The 19,602-nt window shown below is 41.0% G+C and overlaps 1 protein-coding gene across 16 annotated transcripts in view; it reads right to left on the reverse strand.

The window, feature by feature from the left end:
* The window catches only part of APBB2 (amyloid beta precursor protein binding family B member 2), a 185,121-nt gene that overhangs the window by 94,383 nt on the left and 71,136 nt on the right, over window positions 1-19,602 (reverse strand). For 9 of the 16 annotated variants that reach the window (XM_062575478.1, XM_062575484.1, XM_062575489.1 and 6 more), the window contains 2 exons: window positions 18,938-19,048; window positions 2,891-3,691 (listed from right to left, as the gene is read on the reverse strand). In XM_062575478.1, the coding sequence (XP_062431462.1) occupies window positions 2,891-3,691; window positions 18,938-18,983 (847 nt within the window). In that variant the 5' untranslated portion in view covers window positions 18,984-19,048. Of the gene's footprint in view, window positions 1-2,890; window positions 3,692-9,551; window positions 9,621-10,281; window positions 10,318-18,937; window positions 19,049-19,602 lie in introns of those variants that run through there. The other 7 variants (XM_062575492.1, XM_062575488.1, XM_062575491.1 and 4 more) reach the window with 4 other exon arrangements.

Here is a 19,602-nt window from a genome sequence, read left to right on the forward strand (position 1 = left end):
AAATCTGGGTTGGACATTAATAACTCTCTAGGTATGTGCCAGACCACATTCTTTAATTAATTAACTGTTCTTCAAACTGTACTTTTTTTTTCCTTCCCAGAAGCCATACTTCTACTGTCTCCTTTTCCATTTTTTTCTCCTTGATGCCTCTCTTCCTTTGCTCCCTAACATTTATTCCTGAAGCATGAAGGCAAGGGTTAGGGAGCATTATGCTGCCAAGGCCATATGCCACCTTCTTCTCCCAATCCGATGCACCAGCTGTGAGGAGCCTTGGCTGGCAAATCACAACTCCTGCAGCTTAACGTAGGGAGAGAGGTTGAACTTTGCAGATCATCCACACCACAGTAACTTAAGCAATTTCTGGGAAGGGGATGGAAAAGGCACAGGCAAAGTACGCTGAACTGTTCTTGACTCTGCTCCAAAAAACAAGTTTGATTCATTTACTCAACCTCTATCTTGTTTCTCATTTTATTACCCTTCAGAGTCCCTTTGAGATGCGATGTGTGAACTTACCTAGGGACAAGAGACAGACTGCTCAAATCTACAGAAACACTGAAGCCCCTGAAAACATTTAGAAAACTTGCCCCAAACTGGATGTCTGGAGACCTTTCCATAATTGTTGACATTTTTGCTATTTCTGCAAGAGCAGCACTGCTCTTCGTGCCTCTTTGCTCCGTTGTGCAGAAGGAGCTGCAGGGAAGCCTAGAAAGAGGCCCATACTACCATGCCCAAAGCTGTCCTGGCCTCTGCAGCAACTGGACACCTCCACATTTGATTTCTTAGTCCTCCTCTGTTGTATTAATTGACAAATCATTTTAGAAAGAAAATGAAAACACTTAACAATATAATTTTATCGGAGTGGAGGTAAATTCAAGATAGCTAATAATCTTATTAGTTGGATGTTTTTAAGTTGCAGGATTTTAAAGGACATAAATACTTAAATATAAGATCAGAGATCCAATTCAGTGTGACAGTCCTATGCTCAGCTTAGTGCTATACATTTGTCTGACAGTGACCAAGGGGAAGAGAAAGAAATACACCTACTGTTTTCATCTTGAAAGGCAATTTTGTTTTTCCCTTGGATTTTTTGTTTATTTTCAATTCTATTCTTACAGAGACTGAACCCTGGGATTCCTGGACAACTGCCCTGCCATAACTGTTTGTTTACAGTATGTTGCTTGCTAATATAATGAAGGTTGGGGACAATTTTAAAAAGCTCTTTTGCTAGAAGATAGGTCTTTATATTTATTTATTTATTTATTTTTAAGAGGAAAGTCCCATACTCAGCAGATGGAACTTCCCTTATATTTCTGTAGAGCAAATAAACCGCAACTTGCCTGACACTTGGTTAATTAAATAAGCAAAATAAGCACCTCAAAACAACCGAGAAAATCCCCCTTTCCGAGTACAGCAGTAATATGTAGTTTGGAAAATAAACTTAAACACTACATTTTTTTAAAGAAAGTTAGCTCATTTTAGGCCACTCTTGTTTAATTATACTACTTCAAATTATTCTAATTTAGTTTTCACCGAATATAAATTTTCTACCCACCGTTTTCCATTGCCAAATCTGGGGCAAGTATAAAAGAAACAGCTAGCAAACTCAACATTAAGTTATCTAAATATCTGCTATTGATGGTTTCTGAAGAAAATGTTATCAACAATGTCACACACATTATACTGTATATCCTGAGAAATAATATGAATGGCAACCTCAGTAAACTGCCAACTTTTTCATTTTGCACACAAAGACAGGACCCCACAAAAATTACGTTTCTCTTTATAGCAAAGATCTGTTAAAGATCAAAAGGAAGATCAAGGACCTCTTGTCTGTCACATATTGGAGATTCCATGCTGTGATTGAAAAAGACCCCCAACATTATTAGAATCAGAGTCACTATTGTTATAACTGGGCACAACCTGAACAGTGTTGCGGAAGCCGAAGCCACACAAAGCAGCTGTGAACCTGGACCACCGTGGCCTCTGAACAGTACTACGCTGTAACAGCCCCAAGTCATCCTTGACACTAGGGCTGACTCTCTTCACTCTCCTGAAGTTGTATCTTTATATACTGGTATGGATATTAAAAAAGTGGCAAAGTCCATTAACTAGAGCAAATGAGATCTCTGCAGCTTAAAAAAAAAAAAATAATACAGATGAGTTGTAAATCACAACATGGCCAGCACAGAAGTCACAATTAACTGTTCAAATAATTAATGAGCCCAGGCTTTCAAAACGTGAGAAGTCACTATTTTAGCTTCTGAATTACTGTAGGGAACTGCTGCCCAAAAAATAAAATACATCAATTAAATGACTCGGGGTTTGCAAGGGCCTTTTTTTTTATGCCATAGAGGGGGTAGGGAGAGAACGACTTGAATTGGGAAAACAAAATCTTTGCTTAAGTTAAAATCCTAAAGAGCTCAAAAGCAACATTTCTTATCCAGAAAGCTTTCTGTGTTTGTCATCTGCAGACAAACTGCAAGAGTTTACCATCCCGAGACAACTGTGTACTTCTCATACCACCTACCTCTTGACTAGAGAGGAGTGATTATAAACAAGCACAAGGCACAGTCAACATACTACTGATAGTGTTAAAGTAATGAAATTGCTTTAGTATCTGCTTAGGAGTTGCAGTAAAACCTAAGACCTGATTTTTAAGACTTGTCTATAGCATCTGATGGTGCCTTTTCTAAAGTAAAAATACCAAAGGAGACTGCCAAGTATGCCGCAATGGATGAGCTGTCGTCCAATACTTAGGTTTAGATGCAGCTCAGTTTCCCCACCAAAACCATTCCCAAATTGTCTCAGCTTTTCCACTTGTGAGGTGAAAGGATTTAGCAACACATTTCTAGAAGGAGGACGGTGGCAACAAGCAGCCTTTATTTTGTACCTGTTTCATCGGGCGAACTTGGGGAAGCACTGTCCTGCGACAGCGTTGTCCAGCTGGAGTCCTCGTCACTCGGAGCGAGGTTTTGAATCCTGTGTAGTGCGCAGTCTGTTTTGGCCCCAGTTTTAGGGTGGTCTTTCTTAGTCTCGGGACTTGATGACACCATGGCAACTTGGCCGTCCTCTGGGCTCGACAGCTTGTTTTGTTTCCGGGGCAGGACTTCTCCGTTGACAAGAACGGTGGAAGCCTGGCTGTTGCTTTGCGCACAGTTATCTTCCATTGCCACAAAACTCTGATCTAGTTCTCTAGTGGACGTTTCCAGATCTGCATAGTAATTTAGGAAGCTCTTGGTTCTCCTTGGCTGTGAAGGTAATATTTCACAGCCTGAGAAATCCTGTGGGATTGGCTCTTTACCTTCAAACTTCTCAGAAGTTATGTTTATGCCTGCAGTGGAACTGAGGTTTTTGTTGGGATCCTGCTGTCCCTGCTCTGCAGCTTTTCTGAGCTGGTTTTCTCCATTCTTCACCAGCTTTATATTGGCAGAGCTGTTCCCCAGAAGGGGCTGTGCTGCTGGATCAGAAAGACCCATGGCTGTCTGAATGTTAGTTAGTGCATATTTTTTCCTGCATTTTGGAGGAGTGCTGTTCTTGGTCTCTGTATGTTTGATTTCTGCATTCAACAGTTCATTATGAGAGGAGCGCAGGTTAAGGGTGTTCGGTGGCGTGGCGGGATTATTGCGATTCACAACGTCTGTCGTGCTGCTGCTTGCCATAAACGCTGCTAAAGCGTCCACACCAGAATCAACTAGAAAAGCAAAAGAAATAGTCATGAGACACACTCATTTTATATCACACTGTATTATATAGGGCTTTTGGTAAGGGGATGCAATGCTTCACATAACTGTTTTACAATAGGAAAGTTACAATAAGCTAAGTGGGTGAGAGAATAGGCAAAAGCTCAGATTATTAAATAAGCCAAAAAAGAGACAAGAAAAAAGTAGACAGATCAGGACCATGAAGCTGAGAAACAGGCAAACAGCTTGATCCTAAATAAATGAAGCACTTGAATCATGTCTGAGCTTCTGTATTCTAGGCAGGCAGGTTTGGGGACAGGAGAGGTGCCCTTTGCAAGTGCCTTGAAGTCCAGAAATAAATCGTCTTTACTATCATTAAATTTCAATAATTTACTACTAAATGAGATGAGAAGTAGGGGAAGAACTCTTCTAGTGCTCAGTGCTAGGAAGATGAAGGTCTGCCTGCAATCTGTCAGAAAACTTCTCAGATGTTACTCCTTCTCTAATCTCATCTATATTTATTAATTATTATTTATCTATCTATATTTCTAAGGTAGGATTTGAGTATTGTTAAATTTAGGCAAGACAGGCCAGTTTGCTATTGTTTCTTAACATCTGAAATTTCTCTGTTGTGTCCTTTTTTGTCTTTTTTTTTGGGGGGGGGAGGGGAATGGGATGGTCTGCGAGTCTGAAGCAGAAGTCAAGGAAGAGAAACAGGGAAAGCCAAAAAGGTGGCAATTTGTATGTTTTGTTAGCCACAGTACTGTATTGTACAATACTATATTTGATTTCTTGGGGGGGGGGGGGAACCTTGGCAAAATATCCTGCTGCAATTCAGTCAGCTTAAAAAAAGGGCTACTGCAGAGGTGAAGATGGCTTACTTCTTCATAGATCACAAAGTTCTAACTTAAGGATAAAACGCACGTCCAAGGGGAGAGTGCGCATGCTCTTCAGATAAATAAAAGCATTCTTTTGTCTCCTTGTGGAGAAGATTCTGACTTTAATTAGTGGAGATTGCAGCTCACATTCTGCCAATGGTTAAATTTGTTCAGAGAACAGATTTTTAGCTTATGATAAAATGATTAATTTTTTTAAACAATCATTTGTTCTTCTCTTGCTTAATTATTGCTATTCCCAGGATAAATATGGCTACCACTAATCTCCGTAAATACTCCATGAACATCTCAATTTACACAATGTAGTAGTCACTGTTGTTTGACACCTGGCAACCAAACTAGAGGCCAATTAATAAATCACTCCCATCTGCTACAACATGAAACACCCTTCCTGTTGCTCCTAATTCTCAGATAGTGCCAATTGCTTATATTGCACATAAAAACATGTCTGGGGCTTATCCAAGAATATAATTTGAGCTAGCTGATGACAGATCATTCCAGTTGAGTTGTGCTGCATCCTTCTGTATTTGATATATGACAGAACAGACTGCTATATACATTTGCAGGAGATTACATATGGGCTTTTAAAAAATACACAAATACACAGAGTAGGGTCGCTTCAGAAGGATATGTATATGCACGTACAGTTGCTATTCTCTCTTCTTTAATTTGTTTTCAAAGATACATACTTCTAGCAATCATTTCATTTTATTTCAAATTAAGCAGACGAAGTATATTCTTTACTCCCTGAACCATCCACTTAGGATAACTTCTAAAACTTGTTGAAAATAGAATTTAAACTCAATTTTAGAAACTTCCATTTTTGCCTTTTCCTCAAGTACCTGCCTGTCAGTGCAGACCCACCTCAAATTCTTCAGAAGATACACTGTCCAGTTAACACCTTACAGACTATTTCAGTTTTAGCCACAACAGATTTCTAGAACACAATCATCTCATAATTTAAAGAAATTCTGTAATGCACTTCTCATATAAAAAAAGGCAAATTAACATGTAAAAACTAGTGCTTTCTGCATCTTACATAGAATAACTAAATCCAGTGCAAGTAAGGTCACACCTGATCCAATGAAACATATGGTTTAATCCAAAAATATGAAATGGCCTGTGTTTATGGGCTGACCACTTTATATATTTTTCTGAGTCATTTAAAGTCTAAAGTTAACCAGGAAGTTGAGTCATATGATGAAATGCATTTATACAGCAGATAATTTTGACCCATTGCCTTTCTAACCTTTAGAATTTATGGAATTATACATTATTTATAGATTTCACTCAGATTATGTATAACATTTTAGTTTTTATCCCAGCAAATTAAAACAAACTTTCATTTTTACTTCATTAAATGCAACTACCCTGATCCATGTTCTCCAGCAATGAGCTAAGTCACCACAAGACTGAAATTTCTTCTTGTTACAAACAGATTGGTTTGTGGTTTATGTGGTTTGCCACTATTTTACCATTGGACAAGTTTCTTAAAAAATAATCTTCCCAGATAAAGCCTAGCTATCTGCCTGCCAGATTATCTTGAGTCAGCCTCCCACGGTTAGCATTTCACATATCAAAAATATCATAAGAATAAGCACACGGAGACATAGAAACAAAATACATTTTATGTTTTGCTAAGCTGCCTGATAAAGCTCCGCAAGTGATTCATCACAAACACTGACATATTGATCAGTGACTGAACTAGAGCCTCAAGAGCAGAAAAAGCTCAAAATGAGCTTTCCACTAGACAGCACCTCTTCTTCTGACCCTGCTCAAATGGGCCATTACCAGGCTAGCAAGCAGTACTGGCAGGTACAAGAAGTAAGAGCACGTCCTCTCCTGGGGCAGACATCTGCTTCCTGGCTACTGCAGAAGGCAGGAGCAGACTCAAGGTGCTGCTCCTGTGCCACCATCCAGGCTCTGCAATATGCCCTGCTGGCACCCATCTGCTCTCCGAAATGGGATAAAAGGGGGGAAGCAAGAGCAGGAACAAGGGTGGCTAAAGGAGAACAAGAGCTACGAAGGAGAAAGGGCAGGTCTTCTCTCTGAAGGGTGGGAGATCCTACCACACCAGGATTAATTCAAGTGTTAGAAGACTTTTGAATGCAACGAAAGGCTTAAACACCCTGAAGATAATCCAAAATTATGTAGCCATAACATGACGAAAAAGAGAAGTTGTGTGCACACTCCCCCATATAGAATGCTATGATGCTTAAAACAGGTCATTTTTCCCGGAGGAAGCCCAGCCCCATTTTCTATTCAAAAAGTTCAAGGAAATGCAACTTCTCCCCATGCCTCTGCTCTATCACTTCTGCAACAGGTAAGGGGGCAACAACACCTGTGAGAGCACCACCATTCGGATCTGCGCCTGTTTTCGCTGGCTTTGCTCAGAGTTAAGGGGAGTAACAGGGTCCAGCCCGGCACTCCGGCATTTCCTGCAGCACCTGTGCCTCCCTGTAAGCATGTTTGACCTCTGTCTACTTCTGAAAAGTGTATTTTTAATTTGAGCTTTACAGACACTTCTTGCCAAGAGTTTTACTTTATGTCCTGACCAAAAAACAAAATGCAGAAATTCCAGTGCATGCACTAAGCGGTGGAAGAGCTTTTCTCAGTGGCATGACATCAAAATTTTTAGCAGACCCTAAAGAATCTGGGTGCGGAGACAAACACAAGAAGTTGCTTTTTACAGAAGCGATCAACAAACGTACTGGTTCCTACCCACCCTTCAACGCATGCCAAATACGCCTGCAGGGTGTTTCTAGCCTGCAACACCTATACGAAGCCGGACAGCTGAAGGACGATCTGCACAGCAGTGTAGATTAACTCACCACGTTGCCACCCAGTCCTGTGAAATGTGGCAACCCCAAGCCCAAAGTTCTGCGCAGCCAAGCAAGGAGATGTATCATCTCCTTTCCCCCCTACTCTTCCTATATTCCTGCATGTTTTGAGATGGCACCTGCAAGGCCTAGTGACACAGATTTTGCTCCTCCGTGCAAGGGCAAGGCAGAATCTATTTCCTAGTATTTCTTTAAAAAAAAGAAATCTGTAGAGTTGGCATAGAATGCTAAAACACAGAAAAAAACGTGTTTTTATTTTGTGCAAACAACAGTGATTCATATAAACATTAACTTTGGTACAAGACTAGTTTAATTAGTCATTTTATATAGGTCTATGCCAGACTACCAGTATGATTCAACTACTAAAGTATTTATTTTAACTTTAGTGGAACTTTGTAGAAGCCTTTACTATAGCTTGGTATTGTGCAACCACCCCAAAGCCGCGTTCATGCAGTCTGACAGCTCCATGCCTGTGACTTCAGGTCCCTGGGAACTGAACCTCAAGCTGTTCCTTCATGGTCCCAATCTTGCACTGAACAGTTGCACCATTTCACCAAAGATCTCAGCGAGAATGAATTGAGATCCCAGAGGAGCTGCGGCACTCATGTCAATTTCGCTCCTCAAATTTATACGTTCTTTTAAGGAAACTGGCAAAGTCAAAAGCAGACAGAACAGACTGAATAATTTCAGAGGAGATGTCAGAGCTTCACACATTTCCCTAACTTACTATGCTCTCCATATGGAAAAAGATTTAAGAAGCACTTTGGGGATCAGGCGCTGAGATCCCACTTCAATGCCTTGGAAGGTAGGTGCCTGAATCCCCCAGGAGGAGCTTCTGGAAAGTCTCGGACTACCTTCACACGCTCAATTATCTCAAGCATGACAGTGTGGCACAGGGGAGGCCACTGGTGCCCCCGAAAGAAGCTTACAGCTTCACGTGACACACGATAAACGTGAGACGTGAGGAGGGACATCGTCGCTTTGACAAAAACAGCCATACACCAGCAGAGCATCTCCTTCAAAACCACTCATAAAAGCTACCATAAGAGAAACAGGTAAGGAGAGAAGGAAGGGGAAACACAGATTCGAAGGAACAGAGGATCGCAGCCTGCATCTCCCTCCTCCTTGGTGCCCTCCCAAGCCCGCGGGCAGCAGGGCTGCAGCCAGGCTGGTGTCCCGGGCCGCGCGGGGCAGCGCGAGCTACCCGGCCCCAGGCACCCGCGCGGAGCAGAAACCCCGAGAGCCGGGCTGCCGCACCGCCAGGACGAGCCGCGAGGCATCACGCTGCTGGGCACTTGCAATCTGCCCGAACCCGGTCGCCACGGCCATATAGAAGTAAAAAAACACCCTATTGCAGAGAGGCACAAATCACCGCCCGAACGCCTGAGCAACAGCTTCCACCACCGCAGCCGGAGCAAGCACCAGCACAAGGCACGTAGCTAAGCTAAAGCAGATGAAGGGTAATAAGTAACAGGCAAGTAAAAACAAAGTACGATAATAAAAAATATTGAACTCTAGCTAAGAATAATTACAACATCATCATCACTAAGAATAGTTTGAATATTATCAAAATTTTGGTGCTTCAAGACAGCTTTTAAGAAGGCGGAGGAGCTGTGACAGCAGTGTGTTAATAGGTCTGGCTTGCTCACTTTCTAAAAACAAGCCACCAAGTCTCAGCTGCATAATTCTCATATTTAGAAACATAACTACAGATATAGATTAATACACTTTCACCAATATAATGCCCTTAACACAAAAAGGCCTCAAGTTGCTGAGCATCATAATAATACAATTAACACTGTTACTGGAATGGCTTTTATTGATATTTTTGAAATATGTCACAAAACTCAAAGAGCTGGAAGAAAGATAAAGAATATCAGTACAAAAGAAATTAGTGCACAACTAATCTGTCTTGAATGGAAATAAGATGTTTGTTTTCTTTATATTGCCCATAGGAATGGGTTTAGAAAGCTGAATAGAGAGCTCATTCAAAAAGCCACTGTTAAAAGGAAAGCGCTTGCTCTTTTTCACTTACGAGTGTAAAATTAAAACAAGTATGGGCCTGGCAAGAGGAAGAAAAAGAAGAAGAAAGTGTCACATATTTGCATAGCAGAATCTTTTAAAGGGCATCTGACCTGGAAGTACTTCTGACATGGCTCACGGGGCTTCAGCAATGCACCAGGAAATAGATTATAATTTGAAATCTGAAAAGAGGGATCATTTAAGAATTAAAAACAAAGGAAAACACAAAATAGAAACACCACGTTACAAAAGTTCCTGAGCAATAATAAGCATTCTAAATAAGCCCTAGTTACATAACAGTGATCGTCTTCTGAGCTTTCACAGCTATTTGACAATCATAGAAAGGATTTTTGTAGTGGAAGTGCCTACTCTAAAGCTAATGTAAGCACGTAATTAAAAGCAACTACAACGACATTTTTCTTTGTGCATGCTTTACTAGAGCACAAGTTTAAAAATTTTCTCCAGCTTATACAACATGCTGTAGCAAAGATTTCATCAGGTTAGAAAATATGCATTCTTCCCAATTACCCAACTACAGCTTACTCAGAAAAATACATCAGTTTTGGCAAAATAAATGCAGCAGCAAGGCACATTTGTGTGAGCAATTTACAGAATTAGATAGTTTGCAGGGCAGATCTGACAGGCGAGAATCATGAAGAGCATGCTAAGCAGCTACCTCCTGCACAGAGTAGGTGCTTTTATTGCCATCTTTTTGCAAGTAAATCATTTTGCAGGGAAGTCTCTGGTTCAGATGCGAGTGATACATAAACTTGAATATTTCTGTGCACCTACGACCATTTCTGCAGCTGTGTTTGGGAAACATAGGAAAGAAATAATACAAACCTTTTCATAAAGCAGATTTCCTTTCTGCAAGGATATCTGTTGAAGACAGAATGTTTAACAACAAACTCAAGCTCTCAGGCTATAACCTCAGCTCCTGCACAACCAAAGTTACATAATTAATATAACAATTCTCACTTAACACTAGTTAATGCCCTCAGCTTCAAACTTCTGACACTAAAAAACTAACTCTTATGTAAGTATTTGTAATGTAATTGTCTTCTCATATCTGTATTTTAATTCAAATAGGACCAGCTAAATAATAATAATTAAACAGATGTCAGTCAAAAACGTCCTAATAAAGTCTAGACTTACAGTAAGGTAGCTAAAATCAGAATCGGGACTAGACGCTTACTTTATGTCAAGTTTTATTCTGTTCCTTTTTGCCTACTTTATCTGCACAAATTCCATTCTTTCCAGGGGATGCTAAACATTTTCAGAGGAGGAGAAGGAAGGGGGGAAACCACCCGGAGCGGGTTTCCGGAGGTTTTCTTCTCACCACCCCTTCCAGCAGCGACATCCCCGCTGGACCGCGCGTGGAGCTGGCGAGAGAGCGGCAGAGCTCAGCAGGGCCAGGCGAGCGAGCGGAGCCGCGGGCTGCGCAGGGGCGCGCGGCAGCGCCACGAACCGCGGGCTCGGAAGGGAGCAGGGCGGCCAGCGGCTCGCACGCGCGCTGCGAAGCTCGCCTGCGGCCCCCTCCGCCGGCGCCACGCCGCCCACCCGGCCCTGCCCTCACTCCACGGCCGCAGCCCCTCTACAGCTGGCTCGCTTACGCAGCTCCTCCCATTTCCAGCTATTTCTAGTCCACCTTCTCCTACCGACAGCGCCATCCGGCAACCAGCTTTCTCCCCTGGCTTCTGCTTCCCCAAGTGGCCCCCTGCCAGCCTCTGCCGCCGTATAATTACATTTTTTCCTTTTAGAGCCAGACACACTGCCATCTGACTGCAATAGCCTAGCAGCAGTGTTGTCTGCGTCCTAGCGATGCTCTTATTAATGGAAATCCATAATGCTGATTTGTCTTTAAATAATGTTATTAAGGAAGAAACAACTTAAGCTCCTGCAACGAGTTCTGGCACTCAAGTGGAGCATGCCTTCCTGTTTATGGGGTTTTTTTCCCCTCCCCCTTCCCACGCTTCCACTCATATTCCTTGTCCGACAAAAATTCAGGGACAAGATGCCTCTCAGAATCAGATTCTACCATCTGCAGATTAAAAACAAGAAGCAGGCTTGATTTTTTGCTCCTTTCCTTATCATTTGAATTGATTTACGCCTCTGAATAATCCATGTATATTTGACTATCTGATTAAACACTGCTGCATGCAGTCTACCTTGGTCAGCTCATCCTAATGGAACAGGATCAAAATCAAGTGATCACCTACACGAATAAAAAGCAGTAGTTTCATTTATATAAGGCGTAACCATCATACTATTGCGGTCAAGTCTGCATTTAGTAAGGGCAAAAACAAGAGGACACGGTAAGTATTTTTAAATTTAATTTTCTTCCTTTGATTAGATTGTGCCCCCTATGCAGAATGGAACAGCCTGGCAGGCAAACACAATGTTGTCACTGCAGAAAGATGCAGTGTGCTTTATCCATCGGCTGCTTGCAAGCACAGACAATAAGACCTTCTGTCATCAGATCTATATGTTCACATAGACATTTGCATTATAAACCTCCAAGTCATTTTTCAATCCAGCTGTGTAAATTAAATTCTCAAGCCTGAATGTTCTTGGGTTTTTTTTTAAATCATCATAGGACTATTCAGCCTCTGCAATAAAGATGACAACTTCAGCCTACTTGCTAATTGCAAACAACTCTCCTTTAAATGTGCGTGCTGACATTGAGTACAAGCATGCACTTCACTCTCTCAGGCAGACTGAAACACAAACCCCCAAATCACAATTTTCTGCCACCGAGATGGGTGATAAAGCAAGCAGGACTCAGTCTTCCATATCCTGCTACTTCAACCTCAAGTACCACCCAAAAACAATTCTCAAGATAAACAACGCACAGACATATCTGATCAGAGTTACCAAGACCAAAGCACAATAGTATATAAAAAAGAAACTGTCCCAAGTATTTCTGCTAGGGAAAACAAAGCAACCAAAAAGCACACAATCCACTCAGATGCTCACCAAAGTAATAAAAGGGAATCAGTGGTCGTGGATTTGGCACGCAAAGCGGTTAGGACTGAATTCAGACCAGGGAGTTTTCAGCCTCCACCTAAGTCTAACACAGACCATTCGACAGCTCTCATATCGGGCAGCAGAGCTGTTCAGAGGGTGATCGACTCCTGCACAGGGTTGAAGAACCTGGCAGGATCCACCACCAGCACCGGCTTTCCAACTGCTCCGAATGGCGCTAACCCAATACCAAGCTCTTCAATCAGAGATACGGGCAAGGAAAGCAGAAAAGAGATTAAGCATAGGTCACACTTTTATTAACAGAAGCAGCAAAAATCTTGACTGAGCCGCTATCAGATGCAATGGATGAGTTAAGTTCCAGCACAGCATCTGTGCTAAACAAAAATAGTACTTATCGTTAACCATCTCCCACACATCTTGTCTGAGGCGCTGCTACTGGCGGCTTGCAAACACTTCTCCGCTCCCGCAAAGCCTAGAAGCAACATTGCGTACTCTTATCGGCGTCTGTGGCAACAGCCATCTGCACGCACGCGGACGCCGACGTCCCAACCTCTCTCTTTGAACTAACACAGTTTAACAATTAAACCTTTGATGGCCCCGGCATCATGATTTCATATGCTACAGCTTTATCTGCCCTCTGAATTAAATATAATAAATTTATGGCTAGTTACACATTAAGCTGCTATCAAAGTTATCCATCAATGTTTTTACCCTCGAGTTATCCGGACTGGCAGTAGTAGCTTTGAGCCAGCTACTATCACTGCTCCATAACTGAGACCATAAAATATATTTTAAAAAGCATGGTACATCACAATTATTTTCTTTTTATTCTATATACTTGCTGTCGAGTTGAGATGTAGAGATGTAAATTTGAAAATTAAATGGGAAACAATCTTTCAATACACTTTCTACAACCCTACATGAAAAGAGATCAGGAATAAAAATACGGGTATATCAAAGGCCTCAACATAAAGAAATTAAAACTAATTTCATTAATTTACAGTGTTTGCAAATCACTTCAAATAGCTAACAGTAAGCTAAGGGAACAAAATAAAACATGTTTTCATAGAATACAGCCTATGAAGGTATTCCAAGGAGGTCTCTAGAATTACATTCTAGAGTAATACGTTCAATAAGACTGACATGATTTTAAGATAAAAATAAGACTCATTACATATAAAGAACTATATTTCAATGAGGCTGAGCAGTTGCCTAAAAAGCTACACGTTGTCTTCAGCCAAATTTTAGCAGTCCAAACAAGAAATACTTTGAATCATATAAACAGACCATTTATACTTCTTAAGCTAACACAACACTGAGAGAAGACCGAGACCCATATCCTATAGTAACTCTGTCAAACATTACCACAGTCCTAGAATATAGGAGTAACTTCAGTTTCAGTCTGCTTAACAAGTAGAGTTCCCCAGTAATATTGTTGTAATATTGTTGTAATAGCTGAGATAGAGCTCATAAATAAAACCACATGCTCATAAATCAAGTCAAAGTCTCCTATTTGCTTTATGGTTTCCATAAACTAAACAGATCAATCCATAATAAAGTTTTTTTGTTATGGATAACAAAAAAGCAACGGCACTCAGCTGCACTTAGTAGCGTTTAGTTTGCTGAAGCGTGGCTAAAACCATGGCCAAGTTTCGGTAAGCAGGAAACGTCTGCAGTCAGCGGGCGAAGGAGGTCGGCATTGCAGACCCAACTTCCCATCTGTGGAAACAGGCACGCGTCTTGGGGCTTCGCCGTGATTCTCCGAGAGGCCTTGAAGAACCTGTAGTGCAAGTCTCCACAGGGCTTCCCGGGAAAGGCGGAAGCCTAAGCAAAAGGGGCTTTAACTAGGACACCGGCATTTATGTAGTCAGATGCTTTGGTATAGTTTTTACTGCACGAATTGCCTGTCTCCTGCCTTTCCCTTACCCAAGCAACTTAGCATCTAAGCATCTTATTTGCAGCTCTTCAGCAATGTTAAAGAAAACTGTCTCTTCTGAGCATGACCTGAGCAGTACCGATACTGGAGTCTCATTTACAGCAAGATCCCTGTGAACTGCTCCGCATTTAGAGAAAAAGTAAGCTTTGTCCTGCCAGGGGAAAGAAACTTTAGGACCACTAACTTGACACACTGCCTAGACAAATAACATACTGCTACTATACTATGAGGAAAGAAAATGTCAAGAAATGCAGTGCAGGCTTGTGTATATGAAAAAATTTCCTAGGTTGCTTTGACCAAGAGGCACCCTGTGTGTGCACTCTTCTTTGGGAGCAAGACTGCCTCTTTCAAGGGAGTTTTCTGTTACTTTGGCAGCAATTGCAAGCCAAGCCCAAAGAGCCATTCCAGAGCCAATTTTCACACCAACTTCTGTCAGGTTAATTACAGTAATATAATTTTACTGGGGCTGGTTGTGAGACTGGAAGTCTAGAGGGGGGAGAAGTCAGGGTTTTATTGGTACTTTTAGGGTCACCATTCTAACATACGTTTCTCTGTTTCATGGAAATGAAGCTAGGACTTTCCAGAATTTCACGAAACAACCCCTCCCTTGTAAGCCCAGCGGTGGGAGGCTGCTACCCCTGCAAAAAGGCACTGCCTGGGAAGCTAAAGAGACCCAGGCAAAAGAGGAATGTGAGCATTCCCAGAGGGAAACCAACCCCCAAGTTTATAAAGTCCACCCTGCTCTCTCTGCCTTGAAGTATACTGAATTATTTATAAGCAGAAGAACTGAGAGTGCAGCCTCCCCCTGCACAGCCCAAGGCAATGCCTACCCACAGGGAGTATTTTCCTTTTATCTCCATCTTTGATTTGTGAACATTTTGTCAAAACAGTATTTCCCCAAAAAGTTTTGCTTGGTAGATCATCACCCATCAGAAGTCTCTGAAATAAAAATCTGGTCAGCTCTAATACTTATATTGGCAGAATTACATCAATAAATTATTCCATATGGACATCATCCTGAGGAGTTTAAAAAATAATAAAAATAAATAATAAATAAATAACCGCCCCTGATTTTCACCTCTGCCCTCCTAAAATCAAGAACTTAACAGAGCTGGTGCTGTCTTCTCCAGGTGGCAAAGGCTGAAGGAGGAGCTGCAGGTAGAAGCAGGCCCCTTGTCCCTGCGATGCTGATGTGCCAGCACAGGACTACGCTGCGCAGGGCATATTCCAACAGCCAACCAGTACAGAAAAATATCATCTATGAGTTCCTGCATTTCTTCACTTCTAATGTCTTAAAAGGGGGGGGGGGGAAAGGGTTTTTTTTTGGTTTTTAAGACTGTTAGAAAACACCACTGCTGTCCATTTAATTATTATTTAAACTCCAGTTGAGTCTTTTAAGAGTGAGTAGGAGAACAGAAGGGAACTGGACCCAATTCCACTTTCCTGGAAAGGCTTTGCTCAGATTTCAGTTATCAGGCAAAACACTACAGGTAACCGAATGAATCATTACACTGGGGACAGCATACACCAGGAAAACCCATTCAAAGGTTTCTTCCAGGCATTCAAAAGGCTTTTACTTTACGCGCAGAACCAAAATTTTTAAGTTCAGTATGAGAGAAAACCTGCGGCTACCTCAACAGCCACGCTGTGTTTTCAGGATGGCTGCGCAGTCAACGCATAAAAGTGGTTCTCACGAGCAAATATATTAGAAGAGATACAAACATGAACGAAGGTCACGAGCAATTCAAGAAAATAATCTTGTTTCCAAAACCCAGATTCTCAGTAGTTGGAGGCATTACATCCTTAAGTCTGTGTTTTTCACAAGGAATGCTCAGAAAAGAAAAAATAAAACCCAACACAGAACACCAGCCAAGGGAGGCTGGCTGTTCCGTCTGCACTAAGCAGAGCCAGGGATACACCCAAGACTGCCTTCTTCACGGGCAGTAATCAAGAAAGATTGCTGCTCTTAAAAAGTCTAAATAAGCACAAATCAAATGGATGTGTTAAAACCACCTTGCCCAGACAAAATCAAAACTGTTGAATTCAAGGTATTAATTTCACTTGTTTCTTCTTGTACCTTCAGCCTCTATATTTCAAACTCATTTCCTAGTACTGGGCTTCAAATAAGCTGCTTTTGATTTAAGTTGATTACAGGTTTACTTGCATATAAAACCTTTTGCTACTCTCTTAAGACTATGCAATACTACACTTCTTAAATCCATGAAATCATTTAACAAAGCATTTTATCTCATAAATGGATTATCTCACCACACAGAGAGCAGTACAACTGCTGTGCTCTATGCAGATTTAATATTTTTGCTCATAGATTTTATTTATTTACAGAAAGCTAGTTAAGTACATACAAGGAAGATAAAAGCCAGAATAAAAGGCTTAAGTCCTTAATGCACCAACTCCTTGATGGTACAATATTAGATTGAAAATTTAGACTAAAGCTCTTCCTTTTGCTGCAATAACTGTGAATCTAAAATACAGTAACTTAGAGAGGTCCAATTACTCATTATTTATGCAAAGAAAACAAAAGTAAAATGACACAATTCACTATTTTCAATGATCTAGTTTCAAGATACTACTTTTCAATGATCTAGTCTACAAGTACTGTTACTGCTCAAAACAAAGAACTTTGAGAAAGCTAATTTGCGATCAGTGATTTCATCATTATCTGTATTTCCCAAGAACTGGGCAATTTCAATGCCACTATTGTTGATACGTTCAAAGCACTTGTGTTAGGCGCCAGGAAGTCATAAAAATAATACTGCAACAAAACCAAAAAATAGGGCAAGTCTCCTGGCTTAGAGACCAAAACAGGTTAAGGAAAGGAAAATTTTGGATACACAAAAACCATAAAGCCATAACTAAGTATGTACTTTGATATCGCTGTCCCCAAAACAGAGGGAGCTTTAGTGTCATTGATTTTGACACATATTTCTGAACTTGCAGGTGACAAGAGCCCCCAAACTTCCTTGGGCAAACCATTCCAGATCTTTGCCATCTTCAACTGTTAAATTAGACAACAGGAAAAATATCCTAGGCTTTCCAAGCAATAATTCAATGCCCATTACTTGTTTTCTTTAAGTAGGAATGGGGAAGACTTGATTACCTACCTCTGCATATCATTATTTTACCCTCTTTAAAGCTCCAAGCTGCAAGCCTAAGCGTGAGACATGGATAATATGTCTTGAAGTATGCCTGAGAGACCAGGTTTAAAGGCTAGTGTCTAGATTTAATATCCAGCGAGTCAAATAGATCAGTGTGATTCTGCACTCTGGCGCTTGCCAACCAGAGACCTCAGTCAAAACTGTAACATCCATTTATTTATCTAGTTTTACCATAGTCCATCTCCCAGTATTATTACCCAAGATAAATTCTTTGTAGACTAGTATCTAAATCATCTCTAATACATTTTTTTTTTAACGTGCACCTTTGTGACACCTATGATTAGCCTGTAGCACAGAGTAAACATCCTTCACTAGTTGCTAGGATTTAGCCTTAGGGTCCAAAAAAACCCAAAGTCCTGTTTTGCAGGCAGGGTCTCAGCACACAGTTCTGCACCTTCAACGGCAGACCCACCTTTGGAAGTCCCTGCCCTGCCACAGCTGTAAGTTTTTACTGCAGTCTACTACACCATCAGCCAGTGCAAGTGTCTGTGGAGCCACGATGCAAGCTGGATGCCTGAAGTGAACCAGGTTTTAAAACAAAACCCTGAAGCAACAGAAACAAAAATGAGAGCTTTTTAAATTGCTTTTGATGCCAAGAAAAACATGCATGGGATCATACTCCTCTGTGACAGCAGAACGAAGAGCATACAAAAAGTTAACCTAACTCAGTTTTACTTCAGCGCACAAGAACTGGCAGCAGCCTTCTGGCCTTGGGGATCTATCACACAGACTTCTCCAGGAAAAATCATTTCACATCATTTCACATTGCTCACAGCAGGGAACCACTGCGGTTCAGTGGCTGCATTTACACTAGCACTTCAGGCAGGCACTTTCTAATTGAAGGTGCAGGTGATAAAATTACTTTAGGAGCTGCTTTTGAACTTTTACATAAGATAGTAAGAGATAAGATAACATCATACAACATAATACAATTCAGAAAAGATACAATAATGTTGCACTCGAGTATAAATAATCTGCAGCTGTTAGTTGCAAATGTAAGCAATTAAAGCAATAGCACACAGAAACATTTAAGGAGAGGCTCAGGTAGTTTGTTAATTTGAAGGTATCTATTTCTAAAAACTTGGGATGGGAGTGAGAAGGAACAGTAGCTAAGCTTCTAAACACTACAATAAATGAAGCTGAGGACCTTGAACACAAAACACAGCACACTGAAGTAGACTTGGCCAAGTCCCGGTGTAACCCATTTTTTTTGAAGTTCTAGAAACCAACTTTGCAATTCAAACATAAATCAATATCCTTACCATTTGGGTACATACAAAACAGAGATGACATTGATTAGAGTACTTCAGCATCCTTTACAAAGACTATTTTACAATGTATAAATTTAGCAGCCCTCAAAAGTAATAAAGTGACAAATAAATGATACCAGTTGCATACATACATGAGCTGCTTGGCCGATAGTGAGCCCCTGGGTACCGCCTGCCCATAGTGCCAGTCAGCACATTACCGCACGTTGTCAGCTGCTTTCAAAGTACAAGATCAAAACGCTTAACTGGGGGGGAAGAACAAAAAAGAAAAGTGAAGATTTAGTACAATTGCTGTATTTTTTTTCATTAAAATGCTAATGACTCCCACAAAATTCAGAATAACTATGTTTATGAATTATTCATAGTCATGTTGTCAGTGGAGATGAACTGTTGTGCTATAGATGCAGCACAAATTTATCATTAGTGTTTCGTCCCCATTAACAAGCTCACATAAATTTTAAGGCACAAAGAAGTCTCAGGTCATACAGTAGCTTGTTTCGGTCTTCAATATCAACAGAACGACAAACAAGGCAAGAAAAAGTTGGCTATTAGCTTTAAATACAATACTGTCTGAACTTCTGTGAAGCCGTAACTACAGAAAAAGCTTATGAACGCTTTACAGAAGCAAAACTTATCTGTGCTACTCATCTGTCACTTGCTCTGAAAGTTCTGCATTCATCTCTGGCTGAAGTGCCTATACCAGAACACAGGCTACTACTAGTATATTTGTTTCTAAATGCATCAGAGAAATCTGGCTGAACATGAATGCACAGCACAGGTTACAATTTACCACATTGTG

The sequence above is a fragment of the Rhea pennata genome, chromosome 4 (assembly GCF_028389875.1).
Source record: "Rhea pennata isolate bPtePen1 chromosome 4, bPtePen1.pri, whole genome shotgun sequence".
NCBI classification, from domain to species: Eukaryota; Metazoa; Chordata; class Aves; order Rheiformes; family Rheidae; genus Rhea; species Rhea pennata.